At 52.9% G+C, this 20,733-nt stretch overlaps 1 protein-coding gene across 2 annotated transcripts; it reads left to right on the forward strand.

Annotated features, from left to right (window-relative positions):
• The first annotated feature begins 1,142 nt into the window (after positions 1-1,142).
• On the forward strand, positions 1,143-16,338 carry ECHS1 (enoyl-CoA hydratase, short chain 1). 2 transcript variants are annotated; one of them, XM_073353101.1, is made up of 8 exons: positions 1,143-1,267; positions 8,597-8,856; positions 10,375-10,575; positions 11,225-11,324; positions 12,504-12,608; positions 14,542-14,661; positions 15,782-15,849; positions 15,943-16,338. In XM_073353101.1, exons 1-8 carry the CDS (start codon positions 1,180-1,182, stop codon positions 16,006-16,008), a joined length of 1,008 nt encoding a protein of 335 aa, XP_073209202.1. In that variant the 5' UTR covers positions 1,143-1,179; the 3' UTR covers positions 16,009-16,338. The 2 variants fall into 2 exon arrangements, with proteins under 2 accessions (XP_073209202.1, XP_073209203.1); XM_073353102.1 differs by having other exon boundaries at positions 8,597-8,794; positions 10,448-10,575.
• Positions 16,339-20,733: the final 4,395 nt, after the last annotated feature.

Genomic DNA, 20,733 nt, shown 5'->3' on the forward strand with positions numbered 1-20,733 from the left:
TGAAAGAGGTCTCCTTTTCAAATGACTATTGTATTATAGAAGTGATAAGAATTGCTATGGCACCAGAAGGAGAAAGAATATTGAAAGAGATAAGCACTTAATCAGTGTGTAAGCCTGGAATATTAAAAGAAATGGGTAAGTAGGGGGAAATTCCATCTAATAGTAGGGGTTAATAGAGAAAGATAATCCTTAAAATGAAGAAAACAAAAAACCTTGCAAGAAAAGGTGAGATGTGTGCTATCCAACAGTGCCATCTACCTGATACTGATGGAAGCATCAGAGAAACTGAGCTGAAATCTAAGAGCTCTGACAGCAAGGGTACAATAGAAAAAAAGAGAGTCACCACTCAACCCTGTAAACACCCCAAATATAAAAACTGAAGTCATGGGGTGGGAGCTCCCAGGTGATCCAACCCACAAATAAACTGCAGAACCTAAAAGTGGTACTGGACACTTGGCTTAGTAGGGAGGGACCACCAGTGCTACAATTGGGTTAAGACTAGAGCATCTGATCCTTCACTCCCTGGAAGCACGAGAACCTTTTAAGATACTGCATTCCTGGTGAGCTAATAAACAACTAAGTGTTGTGATGGCTGCTTCAAGACTTCTCTGGCCCCTGCTGGAGTCCTTGTAGAAAGCTGACATAAAAACGCAAACGAAGAGCATTGCCTGGAATAGAAGGGGAGGGGGTCTAGACCTCCCTGCACTGCCTAGGGACATCACTGATTGGGAGGCAGGACTCCTGGGTTCCATTGCTGGTTTTCCTATTGACCTGTTGTACTTTGGGCAAGTTGCTCCCCCTCTCTATCTGTGGAACCAACAAAACGTGGTCCTCCAGCAGTTAGAAGGGCCGGGAGGGGACAGTACCCATTCAGGACCCATCAGGTGAGATAAGAAGGCCTGCCCATGGCCGGCCACCCACCCCCTCTCCTGAGCCGACCTACACCCCTGATCCTCCCCTGAATTTACCCACAGCCCATCATCCCTGCTCTCCTGAACCCACCCACCCACAGCTCCTGCTTCTCCCCGGTCTCTGAACCCACCCAGGGGCAGGGGGCGGGGCTATGCGACGAAGGTCTTGGGGGGCGGGGCTGTGCTTATGAAGGCGCTGGGGGCGGGGGCGGGGCTATGCGATGTAGGCGCTGGGGGCGGGGTCCGGGTCCCGTGGCTCAGCTCCGCCATGGCTCTCTTGTTCCGCGCGCTGCTCTGTCCGGCCCGGGCCCCAGCTCGCCTGCTGCTGCGAGCCCCGGCTCGGCTCTGCTCGGCGGGTGAGCGGCGGCTGGTGTCCCGGGGCCGGGGGTACAGTGGGGGCCGGTTGTGGGCTGGGGTGTCCCGGGACTGAGGTGTCCTGGGTATAGTGGGGGGCTGGGGTGCAGGGGCTGGGGTGTCCCGGGGTATAGTGGGGGGCTGGGGTGCAGGGGCTGGTGTCCCGGGGTATAGTGGGGGGCTGGGGTGCAGGGGCTGGGGTGTCCCGGGGTATAGTGGGAGGCTGGGGGGCTGGGGTGTCCCGGGGTATAGTGGGGGGCTGGGGTGTCCCGGGGTATAGTGGGGGGCTGGGGTGCAGGGGCTGGGGTGTCCCGGGGTATAGTGGGGGGCTGGGGTGTCCCGGGGTATAGTGGGGGGCTGGGGTGCAGGGGCTGGTGTCCCGGGGTATAGTGGGGGGCTGGGGTGCAGGGGCTGGGGTGTCCCGGGGTATAGTGGGGGGCTGGGGGGCTGGGGTGTCCCGGGGTATAGTGGGGGGCTGGGGTGCAGGGGCTGGGGTGTCCCGGGGTATAGTGGGGGGCTGGGGTGCAGGGGCTGGGGTGTCCCGGGGTATAGTGGGGGGCTGGGGTGTCCCGGGGTATAGTGGGGGGCTGGGGTGCAGGGGCTGGTGTCCCAGAGTATGGTGGGGGGCTGGGGCGCAGGGGCTGCGGGACAGGGGTGATTCAGTTCCCTGCAGGGTGCTCGGCACACCCGCTGTGGAGCCTGCTGCCCCTGCCCGGCTGGCTCCTCGGGCGGTCGCTCCCCTCTCTGGCTAGTATTGCTGGGCCTTGATGTGCTTTGTCTGTGTGTGCTCCCCCACCTCCTCAGGAGAGGGTTCTGCCCCATAGAGCTGGCTCCCTGCACTGCCCCGTCCCTCTCTGTCTGCCTGATCCTGCGGCCTGGGGATTCTGTAGGGCAGTGGGGAGGGTGCTGTCTGGAAGTTCATGCAGGGGCCTAAGGCCCAGCCAGCATGACCAGCTCTGGAGGAGGAGGAGTTGTTGCCCAAAAGCAGAGGGCAAAGTTCTCCTGAGTTGAGCTCTGCCTATCCAAACAAATACGGTTCCCCCAGCAGCTCCTGTCTCACTCTCTTGCTGCTTGCTGCCCACCCCTGGAGTTGCCGCCCAGGAGCTCAGGGCTGCATTGCACTGTGGGCGGCAGTAATGCCAGAGCTGTGCCCGGTGCCCTGTCTCCCGTTCAAGCTGGCTGGGGAGCCGTCAGTCCTGGTGACTTCCAAGGCACTCTTTGCACCCACCCTGCTTTGTGGGCATGGGGCACTCATGACAGCACCTCGCAGCAGTCAGTGCCTCAGCCTGGTTCTAGGGGCTTGCCTGAGGACTGGCTAGGGGCCACCTGGTCATACCCTCTTCCCTCGCCCTGTGCAGACAGTTCCTGCGGCTGACGTGGATGTGTCAAGAGCCATGCCAGCAGGGCTCAGGGTGACGGGAGCCCGTCTGCGAGACCTCCACATTCAGTTCTTTCTCAGTTAATTTGGGGCTTGTGAAAGGGACTGGATGTGCTGCCCTGGAGAAGGAAAACCTGTATCCAAGGTCAGGTTTAGAGTGGGCAGCAGCGCAAGCCTTCCCCATGCTGCCCCACAGTGTGCCTCAGGCCTGCTGAGAGGCAAGGTCAGTCTCCAGGCGTGCTGGTAAGGGGACATTGGGATGCTGCTGGTGCTAGGAGCTGGGTTGCCACTCGTGTGGGAAACTGAATGGCCGTTGGGAGCTACCCCCAGCTGGCTTCCTACTAGCCATTATTTTGTACCAGGTTCTTTTCTGACACCAGCCTTGTAAAATTTACCAGTGGGTCTAGGCCCAAATCTCTTCACCCATCATTGCTATGGTGAGGATGATGGAAAAATAAGGGTCTGTTTTAATTGCAGACCAGAAGACTGACCTCTCACAGGCTGGGTTCTGCCAGGCTGCTCTGACATAGTCGTGGGAATGTTAATTTCAGTTTTGCAGCACTAACTCTAGCTCAGTGTGGTCAGAGCCTTTTACAGATTCCTCCTGCTTGGTACTGTTGGTTCTCTGGGCATTAGTTGAATGCTCCGGAGAACAATTCGTGTTGCTTTTTTTAACACCTCTGAATGACACAAGTTTTATCTTTCACTTGCCAGTGTAGACAAAGCCTTAATGTCATATGTGAAATTATTCACTCTTCAGGAGGAGAAGTGAGGCTTCAGGAGAGATTTACACACAGCACAGGGAGTGGCTTGGCAGATTGGAATAAGGGCAGGGGGTGAGAAATGGAACTAAAATAGTTGTGGGAGGAACACACTGTGCATCCAAGTTGGCATTACTGACCAGGGGAGAGGGCTGATGCAATAGGAGCTGATACACAGGGCCTTGCATAAAAATATTGCTCGCATGGTCTCAGTGAACTTTTTTTTTTTAATGTTAAGAAAAGAAATTAGAGCCAAATTCACTTGATTGCAGGTCTGCTGAGGAGTGTTAGTGAGTGGGTTAGAGTGAAGAGACTTGCTATATTTAGCTTGTGTATATATATCTGGCAATTCTAGGTATTGTAGCTGCTGGATAATCTATTCACACAGCCTCTAGTATGCCTGGGTTGCTTTTCTTCACGTGTGTATGTGGAAAGTCCTGTGGATTGGTTGCCCCAAGGAGGAGGGAGAAAAATTATTGTTCTTAACCTCGGAGGGTAGGACAAGAAGCAATGGGCTTTAAATTGCAGCAAGGGAGGTTTAGGCTGGACATTAGGAAAAACTTCCTAACTGTCAGGGTGGTTAAGCACTGGAATAAATTGCCTAGAGAGGTTGTGGAATCTCCATCATTGGGGATTTTTAAGAACAGGTTAGACAAACACCTGTCAGGGCTGGTCTAGATCAGTGGTTCTCAAAGCAGATCCGCTGCTTGTTCAGGGACAGCCCCTGGCGGGCCAGACCGGTTTGTTGACCTGCCGTGTCCGCAGGTTTGGCCAATCGTGGCTCCAACAGGCCGTGGTTCGCTGCTCCAGGCCAATGGGGGCTGCGATCGGCCGAACCTGCGGATGCGGCAGGTAAACAAACCGGTCCGGCACGCCAGGGGCTTTCCCTGAACAAGCGGCGGACCGTCTTTGAAAACCACTGGTCTAGATAATACTTAGCGCTGTGGCTCCTTCCAGTCCTATGATTCTATGAATGAGTGTCTGAAGTGTGGGTGCATGTTTGATTGCCTCCCATACCTTTCATACAGGAAATGATTAATATGTGTTTTGGTTTTTTTTGTGTGTAACATTCTTTCAAATCCGACCAATGAAGCAGGATTCAGGCATTGTGCTTTCTCAGTGGAAGGTTCGTGCTAAGCACCATATTGGAGTTGATGCTCCTGGTGTATTTGAGGGGAGCTGTAGCCTGAGCTGGGTTGGAAGCTGGATCTGGTTATCCTAGAATATGAGGGTTGGAAGAGACCTCAGGAGGTCATCTAGTCCAACCCTCTGCTCAAAGCAGGACCAATCCCCAACTAAATCATTCTTTATTAAATTATGCTTTCCTTTAAACTTGGGGGTGGAATCCTTGTGATTTCTCCATGTATTCTTCTCCCCTTTTTTGGTTACTCAAGGTAGATGCTAGCCATCATAATGCTTTTGGGCAATAAAACTTATTTAGCCTAACTAAACCTTCCTTGGGACCTGGTGTGTAAACAGGATGTTTGTTCCTTTAAGCATCTGCCTGCTAATGTCCTCACTTAAGGTTCTGTTGGCTGCTGTGGAGGTGAGTGTGACCTCACCAGTGGAGGGTTATGTCATCAGGTGTGGAGTAAGTGACCAGAACAATTGCGGCTCCTGATCAGAAAAGCACATGGGTAATTATTTCCCCTCCATTCTGCCATTTGTAATGTGGGATGATGATCCTGATCTTCCTTTGACAAATGCTTTGAGAGCAGTGTATGAATTACACTTTGCACCAGTTAGGTGCAATACAGAAATACACACAGGAGAGACGTGTATGTAGAATGCTTTGATTCTGCTTACACAAGAGGAGATCTGCTGCTCTTGTATGAGACTTTCATACTGGTGGTGCATATATAGATCAGTTTACTCGATCAGTCCACTTCCATGCAGTTAATTCAGTGGTTTCAGGAATTTGACTTCAGAGGGCACCAACTTCCAGGTCAACTTGAAAATCAACCTTGCTGTTGTGCCATCTGTTGTTAAAGCTGTACGTAAGGCCCCGGTCCTCCCATATGATGCCAGACTCCTGAACAGAGCCCCTTGTCGGCACAACATTCCCGTAACTGAAGGATTGATCGAGGAAAAACTATTTTCCTCTTTTCAGTTGTGCATCATGCATGTGACAGCACCTTGCAAAGTCAGGGGTCTCCTGGCTAGTCGGAGAGGGGGAGACAGCTAATTGGAAAAAGATCCTTATAAAACTCAGCAGAGGAGTGGGAAACCTCTTGGATGCTTTAAAAATGGAATTTAAGAATAAAATCCGGATTTATGGTGCCCCTGCACAGAGCATCAGAAAATGGCTTTTCTTACAATTCCAACGTACAGTGCCCCTTTAATCAATGCCTGCAGCCAGGCTGATTGGTGGGTCTGTCATTGGTGATGCTGCCAAAGGGGTCACCGTGGCTAATATGATGTGAAGCAGGGTTTGGATAGAAAAATAGGTCCTGTAAGGCCAGCTATAGTGAGGACAGAGCTTGAACCCCATCATTGTCCAGGTTCACACAAGCCTGGGGAGGCAACTTTTGTGAGTTAAAAGCCTATGATATGGGCCTTGATTTCCATGCCTGGCTTCCTGTCATCCGTATTTAGGCTCCTATGTAAAAGCAGCCTGACTTGCAACATTATTGAGCACCTGCAGCTCGCACTGACTCCAGCAGTTCTGAGATCCAGGCCACTTCATTATGAGCCTACATATGGATTTTCAGGTACCCCAATTTGAAAATTTGATGGTTTCCCCCAATAATCCAAGGAGGCCAAAGAATGGGGCATCATTTCCCAGGCAGATCTGTCTCTTGCTAGATGCTGCAGCAAAGCCCCTAAACCAGTGCTTGGGACAGGGTTGCTATGGCAAAAAGTGCCACAAAATCCCCATTCTGAGGACATGGCAGGCTCAGGTTAAGAGGAGCAGATAGTCTGGGAGGAGCCTGTCGTACCTGCATACACACACAGGAATAAATATAACTAGAACAATTGAAGGGATTTCAATTAGAATTATAGAATATCAGGGTTGGAAGGGACCTCAGGAGGGCATCTAGTCCAACCCCCTGCTCAAAGCAGGACCGATCCCCAATTAAATCATCCCAGCCAGGGCTTTGTCAAGCCTGACCTTAAAAACTTCTAAGGAAGGAGATTCCACCACCTCCCTAGGTAACGCATTCCAGTGTTTCACCACCCTCCTAGTGAAAAAGTTTTTCCTAATATCCAACCTAAATCTCCTCCACTGCAACTTGAGACTATTACTCCTCATTCTGTCATCTGGTACCACTGAGAACAGTCTAGATCCATCCTCTTTGGACCCCCTTTCAGGTAGTTGAAAGCAGCTATCAAATCCCCCCTCATTCTTCTTTTCTGCAGACTAAGCAATCCCAGTTCCCTCAGCCTCTACTCATAAGTCATGTGTTCCAGGCCCCTAATCATTTTTGTTGCCCTCCGCTGGACTCTTTCCAATTTTTCCACATCCTTCTTGTAGTGTGGGGCCCAAAACTGGACACAGTACTCCAGATGAGGCCTCACCAGTGTCGAATAGAGGGGAACGATCACGTCCCTCGATCTGCTGGCAATGCCCCTACGTATACATCCCAAAATGCCATTGGCCTTCTTGGCAACAAGGGCACACTGTTGACTCATATTCAGCTTCTTGTCCACTGTCACCCCTAGGTTCTTTTCCGCAGAACTGCTGCCTAGCCATTCGTTCCCTAGTCTGTAGCGGTGCATTGGATTCTTCTGTCCTAAGTGCAGAACTCTGCACTTGTCCTTGTTGAACCTCATCAGATTTCTTTTGGCCCATTCTTTTGGAATGCATTTTATTGGAGGCTCCTGGTTGTGGAGGCTGCACCTTTTAACCCAGAAGTGCCTTGGATTATTGCTGCTTTTCTGCAGGCTGTCCTTGTTGGTGTACTGCTGCCATCTTCTGTAGTGTACTGCTACCATTGAGGTAGGTCCTGGGGGGCTTAGTAATGCCCACTACCAATGGAAGGGGATTAGGTTTACACCATCAGCTTCTGCAGAATTTACACTTTCATTTGTCACTTTTTGCTGGACTAGGATCCGGGACTCCTGGGTTCGGTGCAAAGTTCTGCCATTGACTTTTGGTGTGATCTTAGGGTAGTCCTTACCCCGCAAGGCCCATCTATAAAATGGGATAATGGTACAACCTGCCTTTGTAAAGTGCTTCTATCCTCTGCTGACAATTGGTAAGCAAGAGCTAGGTGTGAATTATTTTAAAGTAGGTTGCTGGCCTTAATGATTATGAACAAAACCTTCCAAATGGGATACCAGATGCAGCCCTATTTGCCTGAGATTGCAAACTCCCCAGTGCCTCTGCTGCTGCCCAGAACTTTCCAGAGCAGCAGTATAGTGAAATTATCAAGGTTGGTTTGAACCAGCCCCAGCTGTGAAATAGACAAGTCTCTGTCAGTGTCACTACTCCCTGGGAAAGCTCTAAAGGGAGACCAGCCTAGATAATCCATGGGGAGGGGGCCAATGTTGAAGGCTGAGAGAAGGGACAGAATAATAGAGGTCATCTCTCCCAACCCTCCCTACAACACATCGCTAAGAGGCTCTAGGAGAGGGTACAGTAAGGGAGAGAGTCCTGCAGCAGTCAGGTGGAGACGCACAGAATGCTTCTCCAGTCCAGCAGGTAGGGAGGGCTTTAAAGAGCTGTCAGCCAGAGGCTGAAATGAAATGTGGAGCCACCCAAGGTACAGGGTAGGAGTTCCAGCAGCCTGGGTGTGGGATAGCTGAGCTGCTCATTGGGCATTGCCCTGAAGGGCAGGCCCCTACAGTCTGCCCAGCTCTCACAGCCTCTGGCCAGGCTGTGCAGTCCCCAGCTAGCAGGGGCAAGCCCTGTGCATTGTAGGAAACGCCAGGGAAAGCAGCAGGCGGGTGCTGACTTTGTGCTCATAACCACAGGAAGCCAGCCCTGTCCTGAGTCGTTCTCAGTGCAGGACACTAGCCAGCAGAGCAGACTTGTGAAGCCCAGAGTCAGCAAGCCACAGAACTGCTCCACGCTGGTGCAGAGGCCTGGTAACTGGGGGCCCTGGCAGAAGTGCGACGGCTTTGGCAGAGGAGGGGCGGGTGCTTGCCCTTGCAGGATAGGAGGGGGATCCCAGTTCACCAGAAAGCAGGTCCATCCCGTGCAGTGCCGCCCACTGCTGTAACAATGTGCCGGTGTCCCTTCCTGGCAGGCACTCAGTTCCAGTACCTTGTGGTGGAGAAGAAGGGGGCGAAGCAGAATGTAGGAGTGATCCAGCTGAACCGCCCCAAGGCCTTGAATGCCCTCTGCGATGGCCTGATGAACGAGATGAACCAGGCCCTGGACTCCTTCGAGAAGGACCCACATGTGGGAGCCATTGTCATCACCGGCAGCGAGAAAGCCTTCGCAGGTATGCAGAGAGGGCACCCTGGGGCTCTCTGGGGCGGCTCACTCAGCACGTCCCATAGCAAGGTGAGTGGGCTGGAAGATGCTTTGCCTTAGCCACCCACTTGCCATTGGCAGGTGGTGGGCTTGCAGGGGCTGCAAAGGCCTCGGGGTGACTGCTTCGCTTTTAAATGTTTTGTCTCCTGGTGAAGAGGATGTGTGAGAACTACAGGAAAACTCTGAGCCCAACTGGGAGCTGCCTTCTGGATGCCCTCCCTTGTGGATGGCGATGCTAGGGAGCTCTGCTGTTCCTTACAGGAGCACTTTCAGAGGAAAACAGGGCTTGAGTTTAGGAAGGGGAATCGCTGACTCCTGTTGTGGGTCTGGTTTTGGATGGAAGAGCCTCATCCCCACTTCTCTTGGAAAGGGGAGAACCCAGCTGTGTGAGAGATTCAAGGCATTAAGCCGCTGAAAATTCTGGGGATCCCGAGTGGTTGGCTGCTCCCCCAGAATGTTCAGAGACTTGTGAGCATTAGAGATGGGAAAGGCCCCCCTCGTACCCAGGGGTTAGTGAAGGATGCTTCCCAGGGCTGGCCTGCAATCCAGAGCTAGGTGGGCTTAACTATATGGCTCAGGGCTGTGAAAATTGTCATCCCCTGTGTGATGTAATGAAGCTGACCTTCATCCCAGTGTAGACGCTGCCAGGTCGATGGGAGAATTCTTTCTTTGACCCAGCTGCTGCCTCGCAGAGGTGGATTTACTACAGTGATGGAAGAACCCCTTCTGCTACTGCAGGAAGCGTCTACGCTTCATCACTGCAGAGGCGCAGTCGCAGCGTTTCTAGGGTAGACGTACCCTCCGTGTTTGTCCAGTTGGATTTTAAATGTCCAAACACTAGAGGTTCCAGCCCTTCCCCTGGGTGAAAAAACAAATCGCACCTGGATCATGGCGAGGGTCTGGCTTTGCCACTGAGAACCCAGTGTGAAGCCCCCAAGGATGGGGGATTATTTTTAAGGCCAGATGCTTTATAACCATGTCTTTCTGGCATGCAATGTGACAGGTGCTTTTGTTAAAGAGACACTCAGCTTAAGCATCACGCCTCTCTCTGAGCATATGTTACCTACTGCTCTTCCTACAAGTAAGCCCTAAGATCCCTGTGTGGAAAGAGAGTAGAGAAAATAGTATTTCTCTCTCTTTCAGTGGGGGAGCTCTGAGTGTAGAGTCAGTTTCCCGGGTTCCCCAGCGCAGTCTGAGCGCCTTTCCCGCATCTATCAGTTTTTCACACAGTAACAGGAGGCAAGAAAACTTTTACAAAATAGGACGATTTCTGGGATTTTTTTTTTTTTTTTTGGCAAATCACAAATCTTATCAGGGCAACTTGGAGACAGGGGTTGGACCTGAAATTTTTTCAATAGGCCCCTGTAAGTTTTAGACAAACCAATCTAGTGCTGATCGCTTACTGATCAAAGGATGTTAGCGAGAAGGTGGGGGAGGCAATATCTTATATTGGACTAGCCTCTGTTGGTGGGACAGAGAAGCTGTCAAGCTTACACAGAGCTCTTCTTCCATTCTGCTGCATAACATCTAATATCCTGGGACCAACAGGGCTACAACACCACGTGGCCCAAGGATGGTCATTTCCCAGTTCAACCTGTCTACACAATATTCTCTCTCTCAGCTGGAGCAGATATAAAGGAGATGCAGAACAGAACCTTCCAGGAATGTTACGGGGGCAATTTCCTTGCACACTGGAACAGAGTCTCTCTGGTCCGGAAGCCGGTCATAGCAGCTGTGAATGGATATGCGGTGAGTTTGGGTTTTCCGTTCCTTAATCTACCCCACAGTCTAAAATGTTTCTTGGTAAATATTGTACCGTGGTTAACTTCTGTGTCATTGTCTCAGCCAGCTCCGGGCAGACCCAGATGCCAGTCTTAACTGGGAATTGTGGTAGTCTTAATATACTTTTTATGGAGAGGGCTGATGGGAAATTTTTCTGAGTCAAAGCAGCAGGATAAGGGAAGTGCATCCAAACACCACCTCCTTCCCTGCAGCTCTGGCTGTGGAGTTTTTTGCTCCTGCTTTGCCCAGGAAGCAGCTCTGCCTTCCTCCCTTGAGGAATGTCCCATCCCTCACCCCCTAGTCTCTTCTGGAAGAGAGGAGTGGAATGCTTTGTACTAAGCTGTTTCTCTTCGGGCTCCTCGAGTGAGTTCTATAGCCCTGTGCTGGTTAGGGCATCAGATGGGAACTTGGACGAAGGGGATTCAAGTCCTGGCTCAGCCATACGCTCCTTGGGTGACTGTGGGCAAGTGACTTTAGTTCCCCCCTCCTGCGTTGGATGAATACAGCGCAGACTGTGAGGCCTCTGATCCCATGGGACCTAGCTCGACTGCAAGAAACCCTTGTGTGCCGGGTGGTGCTATGCCAGTTCTAACCCGTGCCCCTCTCTCCCCTGAAGCTGGGCGGTGGTTGTGAGCTGGCCATGATGTGCGATATCATCTTTGCTGGTGAGAAGGCGCAGTTTGGGCAACCCGAAATCTTGCTGGGAACCATTCCAGGTAACCCATGTTGAGCACACTCCTGCCTGCGAGCGTCTAGGGTGGCCAAGCTCCTTCCCAGCTCTGGCACTGGCTGGTGGCATTAGGGAAATGAATGCTTTTAAAAGGACGTATTGAAAGGTACTGTGAGAGTCCCAGTGACACGTGGTACACGAAGCATTGAAACCGACCCTTTCTGGTTACTCAGATAAAGACATGAGTGCAATCAGTTCAGACCAAGGCATCTCTTATGGGCTTGGTTAGTTCGGAATCCCGAACTACCAGGCTTTCAAATGTTGACAGCCCTCTTGTGGTGTGCAGAGACAAATATCACTGTCTGACAACTTCCTGCTTCACAGTGAAAGCCCACTCAGATCTCTGGCATGTGTCTTCCTCCCGCTTTTTTTTTTTTAAATGACCACACCAATCTCTGGTCCCATTCCTCCTTCACTGTTCCTGCTGCCTTTCAATGCTCTGGGCTTGGCTGGTATCATTTTTTTCATGTATGTATCTAACATCAGGAATCTGTAGGTCTTCCACCTGCTAGATGTGTTGTCAGGATACTTTCTTGTCCATTAGACACACACCCCATTTCCTCCAAGGTCAGGTGATGCTGTTGTTGGGTCATCTGGAGCCTTGCGTTCAGTAATTAGCCTGATTTACCCTCTGATTTTTGATTGGTAGCTATTGATAGACCTGCGTCCGAGCACAGGGCAGCTGTCAATCATGTGGTCACTTTAAAGACCCATAAAAGGAATGGGATCCCTGAGCTCGCCCCGATCTCAGATCCCAGATGCTCAAGAAATGTACTTGTAGCGGGGTCCAGAACACTCCCTTTGCCTAGATCTGTGTCGAGAATAGTTCAAGTGGTTACATACAGAGTGAATGGCAGTCAAGGGTGCCCCATAATTCCACAGGGTGGGGGTATGGGATATGGTGACATCCTTAAGCTCCAGGACAAAGCTAGAGCCCTGTGATAAAACAGCCAGCAGGTAGAAATGCGCCTGTCTCTTACTGCGTGTTACATAAGGATCCAACAGCTTGTCTCCCTGCTCACCCTTCCTCTTCTCCTTGCCGTGCTGCCGCCCCCGTGTGCACAGACCTGACCCGTTGCAGGTGTGTGATCGGGGTGCGTTTATTTAGGAAATTCCTCTTGACTGACCCTTGCAAGCTCATTGCAGCCTTTCTAATTAACCACAGGAGCTGGCGGGACTCAGAGACTCACGAGAGCAGTGGGCAAGTCCCTGGCGATGGAAATGGTCCTCACCGGAGACAGGATCTCTGCTCAGGAAGCCAAAGAAGCAGGTATGGGCACAAGTGTATACGGCTTCCCACCAGGCCCCTCCTGCGGCACTAGGTGGGAAGGGAGGGGAGAGTGCTGAGGACAGGGCTGGTATCTGTACCCATGCTGTGGGTGAGAGGGCAATCCGTGAGAGCTGCTCACGCATCATTTCTGGTCCTTGATGAGCTGACTGAAGCTGGCAAGTCACTTCATGCCCTTCTCCAGAACTCATGGCTCCTGGGGAGGGCTCCCCATCTGTGGATCAATGGACGACTGAGATCCTCCTGGCTCCGTGCCTTGGGCATGTGTCAGGTAACTAAATGAGTCAGGGCAGAGAGTGCATTCTCTGCTGCCAGGCACAACGGGGCCTCAGAGCCCTGCCGGAGTACAAATCCATCACTGTCCCTTAAAGCCGGCTGTTCCCTGCTGCATGCGTGGCCCAGCCATCCCTGTAGCACGGAGCAGGAGGTGGCTTCCCCAGGCTGCAGACCAGCCAGCATGCGAAGTTGTTTCCTAGGAACATACCTGGTTGGAGGCTGCTAGGGGCACGTGGCTCTTCTGTCTTACGACTCGCTCTTCCACACTGATCCCGTCTCTGTCAGGCGTTTGCCCAGCCGCTCTCCCTGGCGCTCCTAGTGCAGAGGGTCTGCTGCCTCGCATTATTTCTCTTTTCAGTGTCCTGGGATAGATCATTCAGAGAGAAGGGGACGTTCCTGAGTAGGATTTCCTCCCCCAGGCATTCTCCCTTCACTATTACTCCCCAAATCCCGGCTGATCGTGATAAATCAGCTCAGGGGCTCTTCAGACCAACCCAGCAGGCGAGGGGTCCAGCCAGGAAGGCAGCTCTTTGCACACCATGGCCTTATGGAGGGTGTCCAGATCCCCAGCAGGAAGGGCTGCACTCAGCAGCTGATGCTGGGTGGAGGGGACCAAATTGCTGTCAACTGGAACAGCAGTTAGGTGTGCAATTGGCTGTGTAGACAGCAGCCCTCTGCCTCGTAGCTAGAATAGAAAGGGTAACAACCCTCCCCCATTCCATCTCCCGGGCAGAGTTTGGCCTTTGTCCCTGTAGCTGGGCACACGCTTATTGTCCGCTCTGGATCCTACAGTTTCATGTGGACTCGCTGCCAGGAGGTAAAACGGGGATTGGGAGCGAGGTGCCTCCCGCTGCTCAGTCTGAAGCACAGAGGGAGCTCGGCATGGGGTGGCTTTTGGCTGGTGGTATCCCATGGCCTCCACAGGCTTCACTCGGGCATTTCTCTCCTGCAGGGGAAGCTCCAAAGTGGGGTGACAGTGGGAGCTTTCTGTGGGCTCTGCAGTGGCATCCCGCGGCTCCGTGCTGGTGTCTCCCTCAGCTGTGCTCGGTTTAGAAGGAAGAGGGGTTTGCTAATGGGAAACACAGCCTGGGCTCTGGCCCCATCAGCAATAAAGAGCTGACTTGGGGCCAAGACTCCAGCTGCCTTTCACACAGCCCTGCAAAGCCCACACACCTGAGGGCGAGACGGCTGCGTGGCCAGGCCGAAGCTGCTGGGTTCGAATGCTGCTCCGTGCTCTGCTTCCAGTCCCTCCGCACTCTGGTGCTGGGCACTACGAACTATCCAGCTCAAGTGGTGGCAGCCGCAGCTCTGAGTACACATGGGAGTGGGTGTAGGGGATGGAAGGGGATGCTCGTGCACAGTCGCGCCTCGGGCCATGCCCACGATGTACTCCAGTTAGGCTTTGTGCCATGTGCAGAGCTTGCTAACTGACCCGAGGTTCACGCGCTGGGTCTGCTGACGGCAGCTGCTCTGCGTTACCGGTGTCAGACATTGGACCCCGGGCAAGACTGTCCGACGAGCACCGCTGCTCAGAAGCTGGGAGTTGTGAACATGTTCTCGGATGGTGGTGTGTGGGGAGGACACGGGAATGCTGAGCGCCAAGTGCTGACAGTCCAGTAACGTGCCCCCTCCTCCCTAGGCCTGGTCAGCAAAATCTACCCCGTGGAGAAGCTGCTGGAAGAAGCCATCAATTGTGGGGAGAAGATTGCAGGGAATTCTAAGCTCGTAACAGCAATGGCCAAGGAAGCTGTCAATGCAGGTGCAGGCAGTGCTGAGAGATGGCTGAACATGGGGGTGGGTTCACTGGGCTGAAGTGACCCCACCAGGACCCAATGGGAGGCTGAGGTGCTCTGGGTCCATGGCCGTAGAGGCCAGCCTTGCTGAGGAATGGTGTCCCGGAATAGGCACTTGCATGAAAAAAGTAATATCACGGTTTCAATGGCAACTACACCTTTTAGCCCCCCGCCATGGCCCACTCCAGGAACGCCCCTCGGGTCGGAGGTCTCTAGCCCGTCACCTGTCCCCCGCCCCTCCTATTCCTTGCCTGTGGCACACGGCAGTCTAGCCTCCTGCGGGCTGTAATGCTTCGGTCTCGTTTTGGTTGCTGGGTTTGCATGTGGGGAATGTGTGGGGTTGGTGGCTTGTGATAGACAGGAGGCCAGACGAGATGATCTGGGGGACCCTTCTGGCCTTCAGCTCTGTGACCCCTGTTCTGCAGGCTCACGTCTGGCCAATCTCAGTATAATGATCTCTGAAGATAAGCCTGGGTTCGTCGGCTCTGCTGGTTGGGCCTAAAACCTTGCAACTGTGGCCCGAGTGTGGCTGCTGCAGTGATTTGCGTGCAGTCAGACTGGTGCGCTAGCCCAGACAGGGTGACAGCCTGGGGTTAACGGGGACTATGGGCAGGCCAGCGTTTACCCTTTCACTGCCGATGCTTTTCGCGCAAACATCTAGCGGGCATGCTCATCCCGCCGTCCCAGCTGGTCCACCCACCTGCCAAAGCCCCGGCCAGACAGTGCAGTCCTGGGTTCATACAAACAGGTGGGGATGGCAGGGAATCGAATGTGCTGTGGCTCCGCGTGAGCGAGGGGTTCTTTGAAACCTCACTGGTTTCATGTCAGCCGGCTTTGGGTGCAGTCTGGGGAGAGCCCCCTGCCCGGCCACCCAGGACCTGGTAAAGGAACGTGGAAGGAGGGGACGAGAGGTCTGGAATGTGCATGATTCTGGCCTTCCCCCGGTGAGGCTGCGGTGGGGCAGTACAAACCCTCTCGCTCTCCTTGGAGGGCTCTCCTCTCAGGGAGCAGGCTAGATGAGATTGTTAAACACCCAGCCACGCCCTCCGTGTTCACCCGCGTCTGCCACTGGCTCCTCTTTTTCAGCCTTTGAGATGACGCTGACTGAGGGGAATAAAATGGAGAAGAGGCTCTTCCATGCCACCTTTGCTACGGTGAGTACAGGCGCTGCCCCGTGGACCGCTTGTCTGTAGAGCGACTGTTGTACAAACCGTGCCCCTGAGCCCCTCTCTCTCTCTCTCTCTCAGGATGACCGGAAGGAAGGGATGGCAGCCTTCGTGGAGAAGAGAAAGGCAAACTTCACAGACCACTGAATGCCAGCGTGCCTCGTCCTCTCGAAGCTGCTGAGCTGGAGCCTCTGCCTTGATCCCCTTGCAGGGTGGGACTAACAAATAACCGTCGCAGCAGGTTGCGCCCGGCAGTAACCAGTGCGGGTGGCAAATCCTGTGCCATTGCCCTGGGAGGAAAGGCCCTTTGATTCACAAACGCTACATTACACGGGGTGTTGGGGAAGGAGCTGCCGTAGGCTAGCCTAACAGTTTGGGCCCTTCCATTTAATCAGGTGACGGAGAATAGGGAACACGTCTGATCTGAATCTCAAATGACCCAATGCTTTTGTTCACGATAAGAAAATCGGAAATGGAGATTGTCGTGTGATCTTTACTCGAGGGCTCCCCTGGCTGTGTTGGCGGCACTGCCCTCGCCCGGGGAGGGTTGCTTCAGATTTCATGTGCCAAACGCTTTGGTGCTCCAGCTCTGAGAGCTGGAGACAAAGGAGGGCTCTGGGGTTTGGGTTGGTCACTAAGCAAAACGCCACTGCCCCAGCCATGCTGCTCTCCTCTCCCCATGGCAGGGACTCAGTGCTCCAGCCTTGGAGGTGGCCGTGGTAAAATGAGCGTAACAAACAATAGGAAACCTCCAACTCAGGGGACATTCTCTGTCCTCAGACTCCTTCCTGCTCTGAGTCGGCCCAGCTGAGCAGGAAACTGGCTCCCACCTCTCCCCTGGCTGGGCATGCGGGTCTCTGACAGGGGGCTCTGGAGCCAGCTCAGTCCCTCTGCCTGCCAGCTTCTTGGTGCAGTGCTCTCCTACGGGCTGGGGGGCAGTGGCCTTTGGAAGCCCCTGTGCTGAAGTGGGTCTGATTCCTAGTGCTGAGTGACCACGAGCTGGTGCCTGGCTTCGAGCTGTCGGCCCCCGGCTCACAGACGGGATGGAAGGACCGGTGGCCCGGCTCGCAGAGATGCGCTGAGGTGTTCTTACTCTTACAACGTAGGAGTGGCCAGGTTGGATCAGAGCAGGAGGCCGTCTCATCCCATGGCCTGTCACTGACGGGAGAAGGTGTCAAGCAAAGAGACGCACTCGTGGGAATAACCCTAGGGGTGTCGCTTCCTGACCCATCGTGACTGGTTGGCTTGTGTCCTGGAGCACAGGGCTGACCACCAGGATGGCTGCACTGGACGTGCTAAGGATATGTCTACACAGCAGCTGGGGTGCGTGAGCCACTCAAGTACACTCTAACCCCACCCCACTGCCTGTGCCATCACGGCCCCACTGCTGTTTGTCATGCGCTAGCTGGAGGATTGCTAGCACGTCTGCCTGCCTGCGCTGGCATCGATGCCTCCCCTCTGTGCAGGCATACCCTTAGTGGCAGTGCAGGAGGCTCCACCCCTGCGCAGATCATGAGCTCAGCCAACAGAGGGTAAATGGAGAGGGGAAGCCACTTGGCCATTGAATATCTCCTTTACCTGCCAGTGGCTAAACTCGTTATTGAGCTAGTTGTGAGCTAAGGGGTGACAAGGAGGGGCAGAGTTAAGGATATTTGAATGAGCTTAATGTAGAATTCCTTGGCTCTTTGAAAAGCTACAGTGCAATGTTATCACCTAACCCTTTCAGTTACACTCTCTGCCTGAACAATTTAACCAAGTTTTTTTTCCAGTGGGAGTTTCCTTAGTTTTTGTTATACAGTGGAGGACAAATCCTGGTGCCGTTGCGGCAGGGAATTATTGATCCTGTCCCAGGTGGGTACATTGCAGCTTATTGGTGTACGTTGGTCTCCAGCTCACTCTAACTGCCCCATCAGCTGCCTTACGGGCGTTCAGCTCAGCCCCTTTGGCAGTAGCCTGTTAGGAGTTTGTCACACCAGCAAGCTCTGCTAGGGACTCCACCACATCCCTGGGGATTATGTGGTGACGAGGCTCCATCCATATCCTGACCCCAACAAGAGCAATGACTTCTAAGCCCCACCAGACTCCTGCTGTAGCTATCCGATCATGGCTGCCCTAGCAGGTCTCCTGCCCTTGTTACCACTGGGTAGCGCTGCACTGTGCTAGCTTGGGCAGGCGTGAGTGTTTTACCACTGTGTGCTCTAACACAGTGGTGCGTGAGCTGGAGGGAGTGCCCTCCTGGGGGACACGAGGTTCTCTGGGTGGGGTAGGGGGTGAGAAGAAACTGGGATCTCACAGGACCCACTTCCGTAATAGCAGGAGCGGGATAAAAATAGAGTGGCCACTGCAGAGTGGGATTAAAAAGAATAGTCCTCCCACACCACAAACAACATGAATGCCCCGGCCAGCAGCTGTCACTCTAGCCGCCCAGCTCTGAAGGCATTGCCGCTGCCAGCAGCAGCACAGAAGTAAGGGATGACTTCCGATTGCAAATAATGGTGGGGGTCACGACAAATTCCATGAGCGGCAATGGGGACGCCACTGGAAAAGTTTGCGCACCACTGCTCTAACACCAGGGTTAGATGCCCTCATGGGAAGAATAGTGGAGCCCTGTGCACACCACAGCTTTTGGCAGCAGTGCTACAGTGGTGGCGATCACCGCTATGAGTTTGCTAGTGTAGACACAGTGATGCCAGATCAGCTGTGCTCATTTGACAAGGGTTTTCTGACTCCAGCCCAAGAGGACCAACCTGGGATCTGAGAGAAAGTGCTGCTTTCCATCTTCTTTGTGATTTCATGCTGCTTTATACCCTGTCTGAAGGAGGCCTGGGAGGGCTTGTAAAGGGCTTCTCGGGTTGTTTTGCTTTTGGCATTCATGTCTTGTTGACCATGGAAGACTCTGTGGACAATAGCAGACCTGGTAGGCTTATGACATCAGAGGCACCTGTGCAATATTGTAGTGTGAGCTAATATGCTATTCCAGTTCTGATACCACCCTCGTTACCAGAGTGTCTTAAGCAACACGACTACTGGCATTTGTTACCTGTGATTTTCCCCATAGGGAGAAAATCACATGAAATTTTAAGGACTCTGTTTTTCTTATTTAAGGTGGGTCAAAAAAACATGCTGAGGACTATCAGGGCAGTTCTGTGGGCTGCCACTAGGTGGGGAACAGAGCTCTCTATTGGGATTCCATTGGTCCTGGCCCCTTATAACTGGGTAAGAAACAAGTGAGGCTTCTAGCTTTGTGTTAACTAAAGTAAATGAGCAAAAGCATAAAATTGAAGACATGCAAACAAATCAGATTAACGAAGCAGGTGAGTCTCAAATAATCGAGCTAGTCTAATTATCAAGTTGATGAAACTATATACAGTAAACCACCAATCCTTTATAAGCGCTATGTAATGGGCTAAAAGAAAAGGAGTACTTGTGGCACCTTAGAGACTAACCAATTTATTTGAACATGAGCTTTTGTGAGCTACAGCTCACTTCATCGGATGCATACCGTGGAAACTGCAGCAGACATTATATACACACAGAGATCATGAAACAATACCTCCTCCCACCCCACTGTCCTGCTGGTAATAGCTTATCTAAAGTGATCACGGCTGTTGCAACTCTTGCATGTTGTGGGACTCCGGTGGTGAGACGGCAGGGTGCAGGGAGCAAGGCCTCTTTATCCGGCATGGTGGTGTTGCATGGCTGGAGACCAGCATAGCCAGAAGCAAGTGAATGCCAGAGGCTGACAGCCAGACAGCGGTGGCTGCTGCTTTCCCTTCGGTTTGTGGGGATGGTGGCCTGGCCCAGGAGTGGTTTGTTGCCTCGGAGTAGGGCACTCCCCTTCTGGCATGACCTAACAAGGGTTGATTAGGTCACCTTAATGCAAACAATGCATCTTCCCCCTTGAAGTAATTTTGGGCTCAGAAAATCCCTGAATCTGCAGCTGAACCCCACAGGGTTTGAGGCATTTCAGGTTTGGGGTCAGTTCACAAGCATGGTCACAACCACCCTCTGACAGTCCCATCTCAAAGTGCAAAGCTAGCAAAGAGTTGAAATCATAGAAAAATACCTGGCCCCTGCTTAGCACTGCACATATCACTGGGACAGACAACGTCGGGGAGAAAGGTTAGACTTCAGCTCTGGCAGAGTAGAGAGACTCTTCCTCTTCAAACTGCAGTTTGGGGGTTTGGTTTTCATGCACTGGCTACTCTCTCAGCAGCTGGCATATGGAGCATCAGGTGGCATGTTTGAGGATGGTCCTCAGCCCTGGCCCCTGAGAAAGCTCTGTCTCCTGCACAGACAGGCTCCGCCTTTCAAGTACTCTGCTCCCGATGGCAGTGTTCATCCCAGAGCTAGAGGCTCTTGCAGATCTGCTGGGCCCAGGCCACTGAGTGCCTTGAACATAAGGACAAGCCCTTGAGGCTAAGCTTGCATGATGTAGGATTCTAAAAGGCAAGATCAACCCCTTGAGTTCCCCGCAGAGGCCCCCAGCCAGCCTGCACAGCTTGGGAACAACTCCAGAGTGTTGCAAGGTAAAGATCCATATGAGGAGCAGCTGCCCTGTTTAGCTAGTCCCACGGAGTCACCCCAAGCAGAAGGCATCACAGGAATCTAACCTCAAGAGCCTGGGGGTGGAGCTTTCACAGCGAGTTCTTTCCTCCTATCTGTATCTCAAGCATTTGAGTTAAAAAAAACAAACTGACTAAGATCTCATTCCCCTTTTGGAGGATCAGGTCTCACTTGTGTGGAATTGGAGCTGTCATAAACCCCACTAGCTCTCCAGGCCCCTGGCAGAGCTGGCCAGCGAGCAGTACAAAAACAAATCTGGGAGAATGGACCTCCGCAGCAGGCCGCTGGGAATCAGCTGAGCGCAGT

The sequence above is a fragment of the Lepidochelys kempii genome, chromosome 7 (assembly GCF_965140265.1).
Source record: "Lepidochelys kempii isolate rLepKem1 chromosome 7, rLepKem1.hap2, whole genome shotgun sequence".
Classification (NCBI taxonomy): Eukaryota; Metazoa; Chordata; order Testudines; family Cheloniidae; genus Lepidochelys; species Lepidochelys kempii.

Bases quoted from the DNA above. Each gene is read 5' to 3' on its own strand.
- ECHS1 (XM_073353101.1), top strand. From the start codon at position 1,180: ATGGCTCTCTTGTTCCGCGCGCTGCTCTGTCCGGCCCGGGCCCCAGCT. The intron at 10,576-11,224 runs GTGAGTTTGGGT...TCTCCCCTGAAG, and splicing joins CAGCTGTGAATGGATATGCG to CTGGGCGGTGGTTGTGAGCT. The intron at 11,325-12,503 runs GTAACCCATGTT...AATTAACCACAG, and splicing joins CTTGCTGGGAACCATTCCAG to GAGCTGGCGGGACTCAGAGA.